At 39.7% G+C, this 18,887-nt stretch overlaps 1 protein-coding gene across 2 annotated transcripts; it reads right to left on the reverse strand.

The window, feature by feature from the left end:
- Nucleotides 1-1,515: 1,515 nt before the first annotated feature.
- Nucleotides 1,516-18,449, reverse strand: lsr (lipolysis stimulated lipoprotein receptor). Of its 2 annotated transcripts, XM_026184173.1 has the most exons (11): nt 18,232-18,449; nt 16,744-17,073; nt 10,930-11,049; nt 10,581-10,637; nt 9,464-9,610; nt 8,298-8,486; nt 8,030-8,083; nt 6,778-6,894; nt 4,511-4,811; nt 2,360-2,810; nt 1,516-2,159 (listed from the first exon to the last, which is right to left on the reverse strand). In XM_026184173.1, exons 1-11 carry the CDS (start codon nt 18,269-18,271, stop codon nt 2,124-2,126), a joined length of 1,842 nt encoding a protein of 613 aa, XP_026039958.1. In that variant the 5' UTR covers nt 18,272-18,449; the 3' UTR covers nt 1,516-2,123. The 2 variants fall into 2 exon arrangements, with proteins under 2 accessions (XP_026039958.1, XP_026039959.1); XM_026184174.1 differs by lacking the exon at nt 10,581-10,637 and having other exon boundaries at nt 18,232-18,448.
- Nucleotides 18,450-18,887: the final 438 nt, after the last annotated feature.

Here is an 18,887-nt window from a genome sequence, read left to right on the forward strand (position 1 = left end):
CCTCTATTCACTGTGCGTTGGCTTTACTAACTGGCATCTTCACCATTCCCCCTGCCTCTCTCTCAGTCACATGTTAGGTATTCTCACTGTTTTAAAATACTTTTAAATTACCAAATCTGTAGAAAATGCAGCAGCTGAGTCACTAATAATGCAGTCACAGAGAGCTAATAATTAATAATAATAATAATAATACATTTTATTTGAGGGCGCCTTTCAGAAACCCAAGGACACCTTACAAAAAACACAATTAATAAAATTGGGGGGAAAAAAGAAAAGCAAAAAGCAAAAGCACCACAAACCCTACACAAAGCGTTTGGATCTTGTCTAACTTTAGCACCAAGTTGGAAGGCCTGGCAAAAGTTCCATCAAAACACTTCTCATTCAGAGTGACAGATTGTTTACTTGTCAGAATTAGATTTTCTCATTAAGTGATAAGAGACCAAATATGGCGACTAAGATTTCAACATGACTTCTTGCCGCAAGCACGTAACCACTCTGACATCTGACACTGTGTGATCAAAGGAGGATCATTTGCACAAACCTTGGCCACTGTAAACACCCTTAAGGAACCTCAGTGTGTTGCTGAACACCTAGGAGGATGTAGTGTGAGGAGGATACATCACCGATGAAGTAGGGACAAACACAAAGTGGCAGAAATCCAGAAACCTGTAGAACAGGGATATTATTTTATAGAATCTATTCAGGTGATCTGACATAAAAGTTGGTTTGGTCTTCTTACCTTTTACTCGTAGTGAAATCTTTTTTTAGGTGAAGGAGGCAAAGACTGCGGACTGGCTTTAAAAAACAAACAAACAAACCCCCCCCAGCTTGCGTCACTTTAAGAGCGGACCACTGAAACTTGACACTTGTCTTATGTTAAACCTATAGTATGCCCCTACAAGTCAGACATTCTTACTTATATTTAGCAACCGTCAGAGGAGCCACTGGCAACTGAAATAATACCATATCTGAAAGATGACGCAACACCTCTGAAATAAATCCTATCTTTATTAAGTCTACATTTCAATTATGTTGAGACAGTCAAGGAGGCAGTGACTAAAGTCTGGATTATTATTCAACACTGTGATTTGTGATGTTTGAATAGGTCCCTCACACACACACTGGTATGATCTTAAATCATGTTTCTATATCTTTTTTCTTTAAAAAAGAAAATGGTTTCGTTTACACTGTACCTTTGCTTCTGTTTGTAGCAATATATCGTAACAAAAACAATGACCAAGAAGATAGTTTTTAACATTTCTTCTTTTAAGAGGGAGAAACCAAAATACTTATCCAGTACTAAATTCACAATGGTACAAATAAATAATAATCTCAATATGATCATCTCTTACTGAACAACAAGCAAGGTTGATCAAAGTCTTAACATTTCTAAATCTAATAGGAATTAATAATTGTTGGACAGAGAAAATGCTGCATTAAAACAGCATCACTGCTTCAGCATACTAACAAGATGGTGGCATCTAGTGGTGAAACACTTTTAGCTCAAACAATGTGGCCTGGCAAGAAGATCTTTATTTTAAAATTAGATTTAAACACATCAAAATGAATATTTGCAGTAAGATGTTTTTCCGGATGCCTATGTACAACATACTGAAGGTTAAAATTGCAATTTAGCGTTAGAAAGTCTCTGGAGTATTTTGTTCCACGAGGAATCTAAAACGAGTGAACACAATAATACGACAAATAACAAAAAAGCTAGACAAATTCCTTTAAATGCACACAGATTCATATAAAAAAGTCACTTTACTTTTCACAAATGCAAAAACAACAGACATCCATAAAAATGCATAAACCTGCATCAGCTAAATGAAACTATATAAAACTTCTGAATATGTTTAATTGTTGAGATGAGATATTTTTAACTATCTAAAAATAAAATTATGTACACTGTAAGGCACTTGTGGCAGCCAAAATATTGTGTACATGAAAAGGCAAACCTCGTCCATTTTAGAAAAGCATACAATCACATTTAGGAGTAATTATGACATTTTGAAATCAACATAACAAATTAGCAGTGCAATAAATATTTACAGTCGCTCTCTTGTTTTTTTAAAGATCAATGCTGCATCCTTGTTGTACTTTGTTCTCTTTAGGTTTTTATTTCACACAACCAGGCTCTCCCGACTCACAGCTCCATTCTGCAAAACAAGAAAACTCATTAACTCACCCAATAAACTAAAACAGACTCTCTTGATAAAAAACAAGCAATGTATCATTGGCCCTGAAGATGTATTAATAGAGTAATTTCAGTATTGACTTTTGCCTTTTCATAAGAAGTAAGAACATAGATTATCATCAAACCAATACACTTACAGCAATCTCAACTTCTGTGACTCACCTTGCGGAGGTTGCTTTTCTTTTCATCTTCACTGTAAGGCGGTGGTGGTGGAGGCGGGTAGTCATTGTGCCGGCCAGGGTTTCCAGAGGGTGGGTTCACAGGTAGTGGAGGTGGCCCACGTGCCCCCCTCCCCCGATCTGAGCGGTCGCTTTCGCTGTCCAATCGCTCCTGGCTCCGCGCCCTCTGCTGCTCACCCATCCTCTTCCTCTCCATGGCTTCTCGTAGAAAACTGTCATCGTAATCCTCGCGCCCGCCCCTTGCACCACCACCATACCGGCGATCCCTCTCCAGATCCATTAGATCGTCACGACTGTGGCTGCGCCGTCCTGGGAGATCCCCGTAGGCTCCACCCTCTCCTCTCCGGCGATCGGGGGAGTAGTCACGACGTCTGCGGTCATCATAGTCACGATCATAGCCATTCCGGGCGCTGCTGCTCCACCCATCATCAGAGCTAAAGAAACACAAAACAGCACATTGAATTTGCTGAACTGTTTTCAGCTACTGTCGTGTTCCGAGTCTCACTTTAAAGTTCAGGTGATGTTTACAACCAAACATTGCATCTGTAATTGGTAACAGGTTAACTACTCATGATACTGTGACTCCACATGGGATGGAGGTTATGGTTCCCAAATGTCCGTATGTCTTATCAACATTACATATAAATATCTTCTTTGCTCAAAAAAAAAAAAAAACTAAAGGAAAACTTTAGATCTGTATACAGAACTGGGTATACATACTAGACTGGATCATGTGCTAGGAGTGAAACGATACCAACCACATCGCTTGATGGAAATGACGATTATCAACCTACAGAGGGTTGAATTCAAACACACCCCAAAAAAGTTTTGTTTGTCCATTTTGTTGAAATTTCATTGCAGCAACACAAAATGGTACTCAGTAGTTTGTATGGTCCCCATGTGCTTGTATGTATGCCTGAGAATTTCAGGGCATGCTTCTAATGAGACTGGTGGTGTCCTGGGGGATATCGTCCCAGATCTGGACCAGGGCCTCCCCTGACCATCATTGAGCCACCACCATCATGCCAAATCATGTTACAGACAGCATAATGTCCTCCATGCCTTCTCCAGACCCCTCCACATCTCTCATATATGAAAAGAAATTAGGTTTATTTAAATATCAGCTTCCATATGAAATATATACATTACATCTCAAAGAACAAAGGAGCATGAAGGTACAAGGGTGCAGACCACAGAGCTGTCGGAATGCTACTACACAATCCCAGCAGAAGAGGTTACACGAAGAAGATGTGGGAATTATGGAATCTTCTATACCTGACATCTAGACTAACTGTGAAACAACTAGTAGTTCAGTGCAACATCTGGAAGAGGCAACTGATATCACAACTAGAGATCAATGAGGTACAACACAAATGCTATGGACGGGGGTGGGGGGGAAGGACATCAAGTTTGAGATTGGGTACCAAGGCCCAACAACAATTAGTGCGCTGAAGGTGTTGAGTGTTGAGAACACGACAAAGAAATAAATTTTGAACTCATGACTAACAGTGATGTCTGAAATCTCTGTGAAACTTTACTAAATGACTTGCTGCACATATCTTCAAACATCAAGCCGATGACAAAAGGTAAATGGTGTGATATGCTAATATGGATCCTTTCTTTAGTGAGCTTGCGTGGAAAGTACATGCATCAACCGAAGATGTAAACCACAAAAAAAAAAAAAACTAGGGCAAATTTGTCAGCTGCACTTTGTCATCGGGCTAAATTAGTTTACAATTCCCTTCACTCTGATGAAACACATTTGGAAATTACCTTGAGCCAAGGCTTAACTAGGCAGACATAGTTGATTGTTTGAACAAAAATGACACAAGACCTGCTAGAATTTCTGTGCCAAGATATCTAATTTATTCTTATATATTTAAGTTTGATAAAGTGATAACATTGTGATACTGAAAGGTTGCGGTTGAACTGACACTATGTGTGGGTGACTGAACATTTCAGTTAAACAATTTGCACATGTCTCTCCATGTATGTACATGGTTCATCTTTATACTAAGACAATTACTGTGAAACTTCAATGATGCTGCACATGGTACAGATTATGCTGAAAAAAAACTCTGCTAAATGATGTGATGATGGCAACAAGGAGGTTACTCGAGAAACTAACACTCACCCTCTTCCTCCTCTGGAGTCTGGGCGGCGTTGTGGTGGGTAGTCGTCTCTGGGGTATCGCCGTCCAATATCGTCAAGATTGTCCATCGAGCGGGAACGTACGCGGTTCTCCATGTAACCTCCTCTTTGCTGCGGGTAATCATCACGGCGGCGGCCTTGCTGGGAAACGCTGCTGATGGTGCTCATAGCTTCATCATGGTCATACACTGTGGGGAGATGCGGGGGCTGGGAACGACCTCCACGGCTTCGAGGCTCAGATCCACTACTGTCGTGCAAGGAACTGACTTCAGTCATGTTGTCCACTGAGACAGGAAAATTGAAAAAGAAATGCAGGTCAGAGGAAATAAAATTGAGTTTAGTAGAAGGATCAGAAAAGTAACAACATGAAAGCTCTGCAGCTATCAATGGGCCACAATCAGTAACAATTGTTGTAATTTATGTACCGTAATTGTCGGGCTATAAGCCGCTACTTTTTGCACAAGCTTTGAACCCTGCGGCTTTTAGTCAGGTGCGGCTTTTCTATGGATTGTCCATGATTTTTGTGATATCGTAAGAGGATTTGTTTTGTTTGTTCCGCTGTTGTACGGCACTACGTTGTAATGTCCATCCGCCAGGCAACGTAGTGCCGTACGAAGTAGTGCGAAAAACAAACTTCAAAGTAGTGCTACGCGTTCAGTGGGAGGCGTGGATGATGAGCGGCGATAAACTTGCGAAAAGCAAGTTATGCCCAACTCCACCAGTGGATTCTGACAGCGTGGAAAAGTGTGAAAACATCCACGATCACCAACGGATTTCGAAGGGCTGGACTGCTGCATGATGGAGAGGAGGACACCGCCACGGCCCTTCTGAGGGTGTTCGACTCCGACACTGACAACGAGGATTTCTTTGGTTTTGAAAGTGACAACGAAGGAGAGAAGCGGAGAGTGGATGACGAAGCCATCCTGAGCCTGTTCGTTTCCGACACTGGAGAAGAGGACTTTGGTTGTTTTAGTGCGCAGGAAGAAGAGAAAGATGGTGGTGAATGACTGACTTTTCTTCTTGTTAAAGCCTTGTAGCTGCACCTGAGCCTAAAAGGTAGGCCGAATCTATTGTTCTGGTGTGCTGTAGGTTATTGTTATGTACTACATTTGTTACTCTTTTATGAAGCACAGTACATGTTTCGTACTTGTAATTACCGGTACTTGTACATATACCTAAAAAGTTATGCAAATATGTACCCATAACTTGTTTTTCAAAATATTAATAAAAGTGATGTCTCCAAACAGCCATCTCTTTCCTGACAATTCCCTTTGTGCATATTCTTTTACATATGATAAGTCAACATTGAAACACCTGCGGCTTTTAGTCAGGTGCGGCTAATGTATGTACAAAACAGGATTTCCCCCTGATTTTAGCTTGTGCGGCTAATATTCGGGTGCGCTTTGTAGTCCGGAAAATACGGTAATTTTATTTTGTATTACTAAATGCAGTCAGTTTTCACGTACATGACTGCAGAATGTTAAAATTTGTTCCTGTGACATATTGTTTTCTGGGTAACATTTACCAGCTACAAACCACAAGTGCGGAAAGTGGTAATGACAAATGAAGCGTGAAACACATGACATCACATACTGGTTTTTCCCCATCACAACCACAATTCCAGAGTAAGACAAGCAGTCTCTCTCTGTCTGTTCTAACAAAGCAACAATCTTGATGAGTGTTGATGACAGATTTTACATACATATACACACACATTATATTAAATTTTTTATCTCTCTCTCTCTCTCTCTCTCTCTCTCTCTCAGGAAGACAGAAAATGGTCTTCTTAAATTATATGACCATTACATATTATCAGTCCACTAAAACTATTAGATAGGCAGTTATGTCAGTTTAGAGCAGAACTATTAGTATTTTAATTAATTAAAAAACAAAGAATATTTACCATTTGGCTTAATTGTGTCAGACTCATGTCAGACAGAAAATCTTGGAGTTAATTTAGCATTTACATTTATCTGACTTTCAGTTGAATCTTGTTATTGATTACTGGCTTCAACGATCATAATCTACTGTATTATTTAACCAAATTGTGAGGATGAAAACCGAAGTTAAGATTTTTATCTGCAGTTATTTTTATTTTTATGATTCATGTATTAATATATATTATTCCTGTTTAATAAAGATTACTGCACTTAAACCAAAATTCAACCAATCAATGTATATAGGACTTCCAGCCACAGAATCTAATATAGTCTGCTACACAGGAATAATAGGAAGCAATCAGTTACTCACAGCGCTGATAGTTGCCAGGCCTGGATGGATCCATATTGGCAAGCTCCCTCTCCATATAATAAATGGCACGCGTTGCGTTCCCGTCAGGGTCCACCTGGATTCGAAAACCACTGCGAGCTGAAGTGAGGAGAATAAGTTCAAATATAGTGAATGATTTCAGCTTCTTTCAATATTTGCATACTCTTATCAAAACCATCAAAAAATGCTTTCATATTTGTGACAAGTTGAAATCCCTTTATTGCACAGGTTTGTCATACATTGTTTTTTTTTTTCTTTCATATGCGCTGCTTTGTTTATGAGAAGCTGTAAATTATTGACATTTGATTAAGAGTATAATCAACAAAGATGTTTTGTTTACAAAACTTTTTTACCAAAAGTGATATTTTTTTCTGGGTGAAGAAACACCAGAGTCAGCATGATGCTATTAGAGGAACTAAGAGAACTATAAAATCTTTATAATTTTGTCAGTATTGCAACATTAGAGTAAATATAAGCTTTGACAGCACAATTCTGCTCTCAGCGCATGGAAAACAAAATTATTTGCATTAGATACAATTCACTGCTAATCTATATTTTACATATAACTTTGTGTATAAAGACAGTCATGCAACAGTGAGACCTGAACGAAGTAGATGAAGCATACTGGCCTAGCAACATGCTAAGCTAATATGCATCAAAAGGTGTTCTACAGATTTAAAGTGGTGTTAAGATATTTGAGCTCTTCCAAAAGTAGATGCATAAAATCCTAAAATATAATAAAATGTTTAATAAATGTATACAACAAAATCAAATTATCAATTTTACATTTAAAAGAGAACTTCAAACACAAATATTCACGTATATTAAAAAAACGTGAACAGACTAAGCAGCTGTGTCACACAAATACAGTTTTTTTTTTAAATGCACACATACATTGTGGGTGGAATCCCACTAGTTATGTGAACATAACCACATCAAAGTAAGATGAGAGTAAGAATGCAAAGAATCAGTTTTAGGTGAGGTGAGGTTTTAAATGTATCTTCTCACTTTAAATTTGGTTTATATTCATAATTTACCACACCAAGTGAGGAAATTCCTCAAATCTGAGAGATAATACTGATTAAAAAAAAAAAAAAAATACCCCACCCACATAAACAAAAAAAAACATTCACACCGCAGTGTATTGTACACCTGTTTGGGTGTGGGTGGGTTAATTCCTCCCCCCAACACACACACACACACACACACACACACACACACACACTCTACTCACTGTTGTCCCCTCGGTCTTGCTCACGTAGCAAAGGTACCTGGGAGCCGTGTCCCACTACATAGAGAACAAAAACAAAGCAAATTTGAACAAGCACTCCACAAAGCTAATCTCTGCACAAAGTAAAAACCTCTGCGTTGTTATTATGAAACTCATATTCAACAGTTAACTGAATTTTCCTACTCATGGCTGCAGAAGTACAACACATTATGAAAACTGCAACAGACAGTAATCATTGTGAACTTTCAGGTTTGTAATTTGTATCACCTACCTGAGCTAGCACCATCATATTCATGACCGTAACCACTCTGAGGCAGCTGGGCTCCAACCCCATTAGGTACAGGAAGTAGAGGCATACCAGGCTGCATGTATGGTGGCTGACCATACATACTCTGAGCATAGAGGGTGGAAGCATATTGATCCCCCATACCTTTCTTTACTGCTTTTCCTGCCTCATACACTGCAAGACAATGGAACAGAGTTGGTTTTAAGCATGTTGGTGAAAGATGACATCAACTGCTGGAGACTGTAAAATTATTAGTTTAAAATTTGTGATTTTTCTGTTGAGAGTTAAAACAGAACAGATAATAGTTTACTGTCTTTCCATTAAATAAATAGAGGTATTCTGTTAACCCTTTTAGGAAATACCCCAACTTCCCATTGAGTCAGTGTACTTTAAAAACCATGCCCACTGGAGGGGAAAACAGTCTGGCTTACAAACATGTAAATGAGGGCTGAAACAGTAATGCATTACCTTAAACTTGTTTTAAAAAAAAATCTAAAAGAAAATGACTTTTCCAGTTGAATATTTCAGTACCTGAAGTCCAGTTAGCTTTTAAAATATGTTAACAAGATGATGCTGTTGGCTGAGCATTACACGCACTCTACTAAAAGAGAAGTTGTCAAAATGTTTCCTCTGTTTGATTTATTAGTATAGGCTCCCACCACAAAATAAGCTCACAGTCATTTTCTTTTCTCTCTTTTGCTAACAGGCAAAATTGACTAGGAGGCACCCTCAAAACCTTTCCCCTCCAGTTTGTTCAGGGTTGTCTCGATAGGAAACCAAACTAAAGTGAACCGTTTCCTGGTTTAGGATCATATTTACATTTTAAACATAGTTATGGAAATTTAATTAATAAAGCCTCTGGGGGTCAGGCTTCCTGCAATAAATTTAAAGCTGAATGCTCATCCACTTCCCACCATCTAACTGTGTGTAAAAAAAAAAAAAAAGACCCACACACAAATTTGTGCAAGCTGGCGTAAAAGAACTCTCCCTATAGTGAATTGTACGCTGTACTATTAAAGTTATGATCTCAAAACGCACTGATACTCAATGGAACAGACGCATTTGAGTCTAAAATGGGATTAAACAGTAATAATAAATGTGGTTAAAGAAAGTTATGCACAATTTTATTGGCTTTTCCGTTTGATACTTACATGCTCGTGGACAGCAGCAGCGATCTGGGCAGCAGGGGCAACTGACATAACAGCAGCAGGTGTGTGGACAACACTGACACCAGCAAATCCCAATCAAGAGGACCAGCAGAAAGAAGCCAAGGACCACCAAAACAACCAGGAGCCAGTCTGCAAAAGACCAACAATTAAATGCATTTGTTTAAAGATTTAAGATTTGACATTTCTTCTTCAATTGCTGACATAGTCCAGGAGAAAAAAAACACATGAAATTCATGTGAACCTAAACTACAGCTACAGTGGTCCACATTTCCTTTATTTGTGTATTACATCAACAACAGAAAACACCTATACTGTATATGTAAATGCATCTTAACAATAATAGTCATAACAGACGAGACAGTTCCACAAGATAAGACTTACATGCCATTTTTGTCATTTACATAAACAACACATGTTGGCAACCATGGTGACTTTTAAAAGGTTTAAACCGGTAAAGCCGGTTCACAAGTCTATGCATGCAGCTCATAAAAAAAACAACAGAGAAAGAAGACACTGTATATTGAAATGAATCAACTAAAATGCAAACTGTGTTAGCAGTGTGAAAAACATAGGGCTGTGTACACAGAAAAGGGAATGAGGGCTGAATGTACTTTGGTAACAGGCTCCCTGTACTCACACTGAAAGTTAGATATACAAACATGTGAATTGAGTCACACTAAAGAAAGAAAGAAACAAAGACAGATAACAGCATAATGGGATATTAAGGATGCCAGTAAACAGCAAGTAAAGCAGAGCAGTGCATAAACCTATATTTCTACCCAGAACATGATGCCTGACCCTTAAATATAGCAGCCTGGTTTCAAATTGAGTCACAGTTTCTTCCTATATGTAAAGGCACTTCTGGAGTGTGACCTTAAAAGGAATTTATCATGTGTCAGATAATTTTTTCTAGCAAAATGAGTCAAGAGTGGTTATGTTTTTAAAAAAAGCACACAAGCCAATTGTACTCTTGCAAAGAATTACTCATTACTCCAACCTCATTGTTACGCTCCTGTTCTTTAAGGTTAAACCTGATAGTTCATACGCCTCTACTGTGGGACTGAAACTTGACTGAGCTATATCAAGAGGCTTGTACTACCTTCCATAACCAGTAAGTCAATGCCAGGCAGGAGGTCAGTAGAATTTGACTTTCTCTCTGTGAAAGAAAGATAAAGCCACAATTATTTTTATGTGGTCTGCTTTTGTTACCTGCAACCTGTGACTCTAAAAACCCTTTAAGAACTCAACCTGTGATAAATACCCTCCTATCCTTTCAGCCACTTGAAAAATATGTCACGCCAATGGTTTTGTGCATTTGTTCTCAAATATTCTAATGTGTAAGCACAATATTGTGGATGGGGGGAAAGAAATTGAAAGCAAAACGAAGAAGTGTCTGCATAGAGTATACCTGTACCTGAATGCAGTGGCTATAAATGGAATTAACTTACCCAGTACAAGGAGCTCTGTGTAGTCTTCACTATTTCCTGTAACATCTTGAGAAGAGATGACAGAACAGAAGTAGACACCACTGTCTCCCCATGCAGTCTGTGCGATATTCAGGTCTGCATCTATGGGTAACAATTAATATTAGTACATTTTTTTGTCATTGTTTTTCGATAGTTGTTATTCAAAAACTGTGGGTCTACCAGATGACCCTCAAATACATGAACTATACACTACCAAATTCAAGCTGCCCCTCAAGAGGTATGTGGTTTAATTGACTCAGTCAAATCAATTAAAACATTAGAATTTTTTTTTTTACTTTTTTCAAACCACTGAATATTTTTTAAGACTCCATTGCTCATTTTGAAGGCCCCAGCAAGTCAGGTATCCAGCTATGACTAAGCACTCAACTGGTCGTTGAACAGGACACGTGCAGGGCAGCTGGGTTGGTTCTGCTCGTGGGTTCTTTCTTTTAAAAGGAAGTTTTTCACTTGTTATCAGGTAGTTGCCCAAAGAGGATTGTCTGTTTCTTAGGGTTTTCTTCTGAATAGTGTGGGGTCTTTATCTTGGAGTTAACAGTACCTTGAGTTGCCTTGTGATTTATTGCAATATAAATAAACCTGAACTGAAATGAATTTATATCCATCACCTTACTGTGATTTTTTTCTAGAATTATATCTACTCAGTGCCCATCATACTTCAGCACATTCTAACGTACAGCAAATAAACAGTACAGCTATCAGAATCAGAATCAGAATCAGAATACTTTATTGATCCCTGGGGGAAATTATTTTTTGTTACAGTGCTCCATTTTAAACCAACATTAAGACAAGACAGACAATACGCTAACTAAGAATAGTACAATATATACATATATATACATACATACATACATAAGTCACTTATAAATAAATATTTGGAAAAGAAACATGTGTAGTTGTAGCAGCAAACAGTGTGTTAAGTGGATGCGTTGTACAGGGAGATGGCCACAGGCAGGAATGATTTCCTGTGTCGTTCAGTGGTGCTTTTCGGTAATCTCAGTCTCTCACTGAACGAGCTCCTGTGACTGACCAACATGTCATGGAGTGGGTGGGAGGTGTTATCCAACATTGTCTTTATCTTGGACAGCATCCGCCTCTCCGACACCACCTTGAGGGAGTCCAGCTCCATCCCCACAACATTGCTGGCCTTACGGATCAGTTTATTAAGTCTGTTGGCATCTGCGACCCTCAGCCTGCTCCCCCAGCATGCAACAGCATAGAGGATCGCACTGGCCACAACAGACTCATAGAAAATCCTCAGCATTTTCTGGCAGATGTTGAAGGACCTCAGTCGCCTCAAAAAATAGAGACGACTCTGGCCCTTCCTGTAAAGTGCTGTGGTGTTTTTAGCCCAGTCCAGTTTATTGTCAATGTGTACTCCAAGGTATTTATAGTCCTCCACAATGTCAACACTGACCCCCTGGATTGAAACAGGGGTCAAGTGTTTCCTGGTCTTCCTGAAGTCCAAGATCAGTTCCTTGGTCTTTGCCACGTTGAGCTGCAGATGATTCTGCTCACACCACGTGACAAAGGAGTCGACCACAGCCCGGTACTCTGTCTCATCATCCCTGCTGATGCATCCAACCACCGCAGAGTCATCAGAAAACTTCTGAAGATGGCAGGTCTCTGTGCAGTGGCTGAAGTCTGTGGTGTAGAGGGTGAAGAGGAAGGGGGAGAGGACAGTCCCCTGTGGTGCCCCTGTGTTGCTAATCACCTTGTCAGACACACACTGTGGAAGACGTACATATTGTGGTCTTCCTGTCAGGTAATCAACAATCCAGGACACCAGAGAAGCATCCACCTGCATCGCTGCTAACTTATCACCCAGGAGGGTCGGCCTGATGGTGTTGAAAGCACTGGAAAAGTCAAAAAACATGACCCTCACAGTGCTCGCCGGCTGGTCCAGATGGGTGTAGACACGATTGAGCAGGTAGATGATGGCGTCCTCTGTTCCGAGCTACAGACTATTGTTATTAGCAATTCATTACCCTGAGATCTATCAAAAAAAAGAGCAGCAACCTAGCAGCACTGTTCAACTTATAAGAAAATGAGTGAGCCCATCAAAAATACACATGTTTCAAATCAGTTTGAAAACAAACAAACAAACAATTGGATTGAAATATGCCATCCCTTTTGTATTGAAAATAAGAGTGAAATAGATCTTTGACAAAGTCACCGATTCTGTTCATAATTTTTATGGACAGAATTTCTAGGCAAAGCCAAGTGGTGCAAGGCTTTCAGTTGGGTGGTCTCAGGATCTCATCTCTGCTTTTTGCGGATGATGTGGGTTTGTTGGCCTCCAGCTCGCCTTGGAATGGTTCACAGTGTCAGCATCTCCAAATCTGAGGCCATGGTCCTCAGCCAGAAAATTGGTGGAGTACCCACTCCGGGTCAGGGACGAGTTTCTGCCCCAAGTGGATGAGTTTAAGTATCTCGGGGTCTTGTTCACAAGTAACGAAAGAAGGGAGTGGGAGCTCGACAAACAGATTGGTGCGGCAGCTGCAGTGATGCGGACACTGTACCAGTCTGTTGTGGTGAAGAGAGAGCTGAGTGTAAAAGTGAAGCTCTCAATTTACCGGTCGATCTATGTCCCTACCCTCACCTATGGTCACGAGCTGTGGGTAGTGACCGGAAGAACAAAATCGCGGCAGAAATGGGCTTCCTCCAAAGGGTGACTGGCCTCTCTCTTAGAGATAGGGTGAGATGTTCAGCCATCCGGGAGAGGCTCAGGGTAGAGACGCTCCTCCTCCATTGAAAGGAGCCAGTTGAGGTGGTTCGGGCATCTGACAAGGATGCCTCCTGGGTGAGGTGTTCCAGGCATGTCCCACCGGGAGGAGACCCAGGACATGCTGGAAAGATTATATCTCTCTGCTGGCCTCGGATTGCCTGGGTGTTGCCCTGGAAAATATGGAGGAGGTGGCTGGGGAGAGGGAGGTCTGGGCTTCTCTGCTTGGGCTGCTGCCCCCACGACCCGGCCCCGGATAAGCGGAAGAAAATGGATGGATGGATGGATGGATGGATGGATGGATGGTCAGACAGATCTTTGAATAGTAAGACTTAAGACTACAGAACAGTAAGATTCTTTACATTAGTATTCTTTCTTTTCTCATACAAATTCAGTACATCTGAACAGAACATATAATAGAAAAAAGTGATATATAGCTCTCATGTAATGTGAAACTAGGGCTGTTCGATATAACGATATACAGTATATCGGATGACGATATAAAAACATCTATGTTTCATTTTACGCTATCATTTGTTTCATGGTGTTGCAAAATAAACGTTTATGTTTCATCGTTGTGATGGTCATTGTAGTGGCTATATTGATTTCTTAAAGTTCTCTCTTTCTCTTATATTTAATTTAAACACACTACGGATGGACAAGCGCCTGTTTTTATGCTTTGTCATTATCAACAACGATGGTAAAACCATTGCGTGTCCGCTTGTTTATTTTCCACATAAACCTTTCGCAATAAAGCTCAAGATCCTGTTGAGACTTTTCAAAATAAACTGAATCACATGAAAGAGTAGAGCTGGGCGATATGAGATTTTTTCATATCACGATATGTTTTTTTCATTTCAGGCGATAACGATATCTATCACGATATAAGCCAAATAACTATATTTGTAAGATTTAAATGTGCCGTTGCTCACAAGTAAAATGTGAAATAATCAGCAGCTTGTTTTTATTTAAATATTTATTTCCCATAATAAGTTCAACAGGGTAGATGTACTTAAGGAACATGAGACTTTTTCAGATAAATAAAGGCAAATATTGCAAACTACACAAAAGGCAGCCGCTAAAGCGTTTAAGTTTCAAAATAGAACAAACGAAACAGACTAAATTGTCAATTCCACTTAGAAACAAAATATTAATTCTAAAAATAAATCTTAGTTTGTTTTACAGAAGAACAGACAAAACTGACTAACTTTTGTCAATATCAAATAAACTGAGAACTAAAAGGAAATTCTCAATCTCTCCTTGTTGTATAGCTTAGCTTTTCAAACTGTTTTAAGAGTTACTTTAGTCTGACAAAAGCCGAATGACGAATTAGCGCTTCCAGTCAGAGACTGAGGCTACGTCCACATGTACACGGGTATTTTTGAAAACGGAGATTTTCCGTTTTCGTTTTAAAAAATAATCCCGTCCACACATAAAGGCAGAAATGAAGGAAAACGCTGCTATGAACATGCCAAAGCAGCAGGTGGCGCTAGATTCCTAACCGTGCAGAAATGTTGGCCAATCAGAAGTCTAGAAGCCTCGGTGGGAAAAAGTAAACAAAGCTGGGGCATAGAAGCAGAACAGAGTCGTATGTGTGGACGGACAGTAACTGTGTGTATATGTAAGCATTTAAACACTGCAGAGAGTAGAATTAACAGTATTGTAGAAATTCATTTCACCGAAACAATAACGTGGCGCACAGTGTGACGCATGCACCAGTTTATTGTATTTCCAGACTTGCTTTCGGCACAATTTACAGTGCACGCTACTCTGTTTTTTGTCAGACTTGAAATAGCCGAAATACCTTCACCCTACGGAACTTCTTTGGCTCTTCCGTTCGACAATCTCTCCGGCATTGGAACCATCGTCTGTTTTCTCTTCGGTCACGCTCGGTTGATTTTTCTAGTCGGCACACTCATTTCCTCCATTACGCGCTGGCTCCATTATCCGCTGGCTGCTTCCCAAACAAACACACGTGCGGCTTGGCACTTGTGCTGTACGTAACAAGTCACGCGACGTGACGCTGCGGCTGTGATTGGTTCGGCTCTGCGCTACTTAATTTGGATTGGCTGACCTTTTTTTTTTTTTTTTTAAAGAGGACAAGAGCGGCGAGGTCTATCGCGATAGCTTAATTTCTCTATCGAGTAAAAGTTATATCGCGATACATATCGTTATCGTTCTATCGCCCAGCTCTATGAAAGAGTATGCAGAGTATTTACGGATGAGAAGGAAAAAAGAGCCGCCAGGTGCTAAAAAATAAACCTTAGACTCAAACGTTAGAACAGGCTTTTCCCCGCAGCACGCCGTGTAATAAATACTCACAAAGAAAACAGCGGCCGTTACAACTTATGTCTAAAAATATATCGTTTCATGCATCGGTTCAAACACTCGACTCCAGGTACACGACGCCCAGCTGGAAACACTTCACGAGTCGAGCTGCCCGCGATTCACAGAATTTACAGAAAATGTAAATTTTTTTGTGCTTTGTATCGTTATGACGTTATGACTTTATGATAGATGTCTTATATTGGGATATGAGATTTTGGTCATATCGCACAGCCCTATGTGAAACTACTGCAGAGACAGGCAATTTATTTTCTCAAGTGGCTAAATGAGAACCTGGTACTGTTGTGAAGGGTCCCCACCATTAAACTGAACTCAATTCTGCTCAGTATTAATTCAATCTTTTTAAATGTTATTGGTATGGCCTTCCACAACAGACCCAATTTCTCTTGTGGCCCCTTAGGAAAATTAAATGTACACCCTCGCAGTGTTTATGCATTTTCCAGATTAATTACAACAGAAGAAGGAATTACTGACAGACATCTTGATTCATGCTCAAACATCCGGGTAAGGAAATCCCAAAATGTTGAGCTGTTCATCTGCATGTAGTGTTTTAAGTGGAAGAAATATTTCATCACTCATCCAAGTTTTCAAAATGCTATGTCCAGATGAACAGCATCAACATTTTGGTACTGCTTACAGACTAACATGTCGTGCCAAGGCTGTTACATATCTTAATAGGATTTCAGTGTATTAATTAACCAACTTACTGCCGGTTATGCTGATCTTGCGCTCCTGGTACTCAGGGCCAAGGGTAACTGCAGTGCCTTGCTTGGAGGCCACTATTCGCACTGTCCTCTGGTTGTCTGCACACTCAATGGTGGGGTTATAGTTGGGGTTGTTTTGAGACAGAATGTTGTCTGCACTGCTGGGATTGAGTGCAGCCTGAACCGGATCCCGACAGTAAGACTTATACTTCCACGTTACAATAGGGAGCTGAGTGGCCGTTGTCTGATACTGACAGGTAAGGGTGACAGGCTGGAAGAGAATGATGACATACCTCTTGGTAGGACATTGAACTGATACACCCATAGTGGATTCTAGAAAGAAAACAAAAATATAAGTTAACAATGAAGATTGACACAAATTATGTATTATTACTGTGATTATCATGATCATGTTTCTGACATTTAAAAAGAGGCATCCTACATCCTCTAGGCGTGGCACGAGCCAAACACCATTTCTTCACTTCTAGTATCACCGAGAGTACATGTAATGAGTCACCTCATCTGTAATGAGTCTGGCTGCATGAGCTCCAACCACTATAGCTTTAGATTATGATGGCTACGTTCTGATAACACAGAACTACAATTAAAGGAAGTTTTGAAGTCTATGTCATGTCTTTACAGTTAGTTAATAAAAACTTTTTTATCCAAGTATGTGATACTTGAAGATGTTGACTAGTTAGTGATAGTGACATTATAATTCAACAGGTTTACTATATACAGCCCTAAGTAAGGCCCGGATGCAGCCCTCAACAAGCCTTAAATCACCACACATGAGTTATAGTGGACGTTTTTGTTTATAAGAATGCAACATCATACAAAAACTACTCGGCTCCCTCCGCTTTCGTCTGCATTTCTACTGCACTTAATTATGAGTTATATTATTTTATCCAACGGCTATGCCTTGGATACCAATTCGGCTTCCTCTCAATCAACTTCAGTTCCCCAATATTTAAAGTTTACAAATAAAACCAACACCAACCCACAAGGCTTCAAAAAGGTGTATTTAGCAAAACAAAACCCAACAAAAAAACAAAAAAACCCTTTTCTACCCGCATTTTTTTCAACTAAAAGTTTGTTTTTTGTAAATATGTCGAATAATAACAATATCAGTAATAATAATAATAACAAAAGAATTACTTTGAAAATAGGATTCATAAATTGTTTTATTCATATTAATCTATTTTTTATTTTATTTTTGTTTGTCTGCGAGTGCATTATATTAAAAACTACCGAGAAGAAAGAGCCATTTTAATTTTATGTCCCAACAGGTTGTTTTAAAATCCTTGTTGTCAATTTTTTAAAAAACGTTTTCCCCCAAAACACAATCGTTAAAAGACCTCAAGCCATCAGTACAAGAAAAATGCCCACAAAAAGTTATAATTTTGGAAAAGCTAGAGTATTTAGAAAGGCGGTTTGTATGTCAAAGTTTCCCCGGCCCCCACCCTGTTTGACAAATACAGGCCAACTTACCTGTCGCCATTAGAGCGGCGAAGATTATCGTCCAGAACATGTTTAACCTTGCTTCCTCGCGGTCTCGGTAGACTTAAGTATTTTTAATTCGTAAATATACAAACAAAAACGTATTCAGGTACATGTAATTTTCCTCAGACAGATAGTAACACCTCCATTTTGCGTCTTTGTGTGTTGTAGACTTGGGAGGACCCGAACGCCCCGCAGGTGTATGCCGAGACAGGTTGCGAAAAACGGGGACGTGTGTAAGTCGTTGTTTTACAGGTGGTTGCTGATTTTTTCGGTTGACGGCGCATTAATTTCACTACAGAAACCTAGTCGTGAGAAATGGCCAAGTTTTTATTTTAAAAAAAGGCGTTTTCTTCACGTCTTTGCCCATTTTGTGTTCGCTAAAGTGACATTTTAACCAGGAAGTACGCTACGTGTTTTACCCACCGTCTAGATGGTACAGTCTAGAAACTGATAAACGACAAGAAAGCGCTGTTTGTTAATTTTAAACCCAGGTTGTGGGAGAGAGAGAGCGTGACCTATTTCGTGGGGGCGGGCGCTTTTTATGTGATTTAGAACATTAAAATAAGCTTAATATGAAAAGAAAAACAAACAAAAGTCTAGTTTCTACACTACCATTGTACAGAACTTTAACTTTACTGCTTGGG

The sequence above is a fragment of the Astatotilapia calliptera genome, chromosome 11 (genome assembly GCF_900246225.1).
Source record: "Astatotilapia calliptera chromosome 11, fAstCal1.2, whole genome shotgun sequence".
Taxonomy (NCBI): Eukaryota; Metazoa; Chordata; class Actinopteri; order Cichliformes; family Cichlidae; genus Astatotilapia; species Astatotilapia calliptera.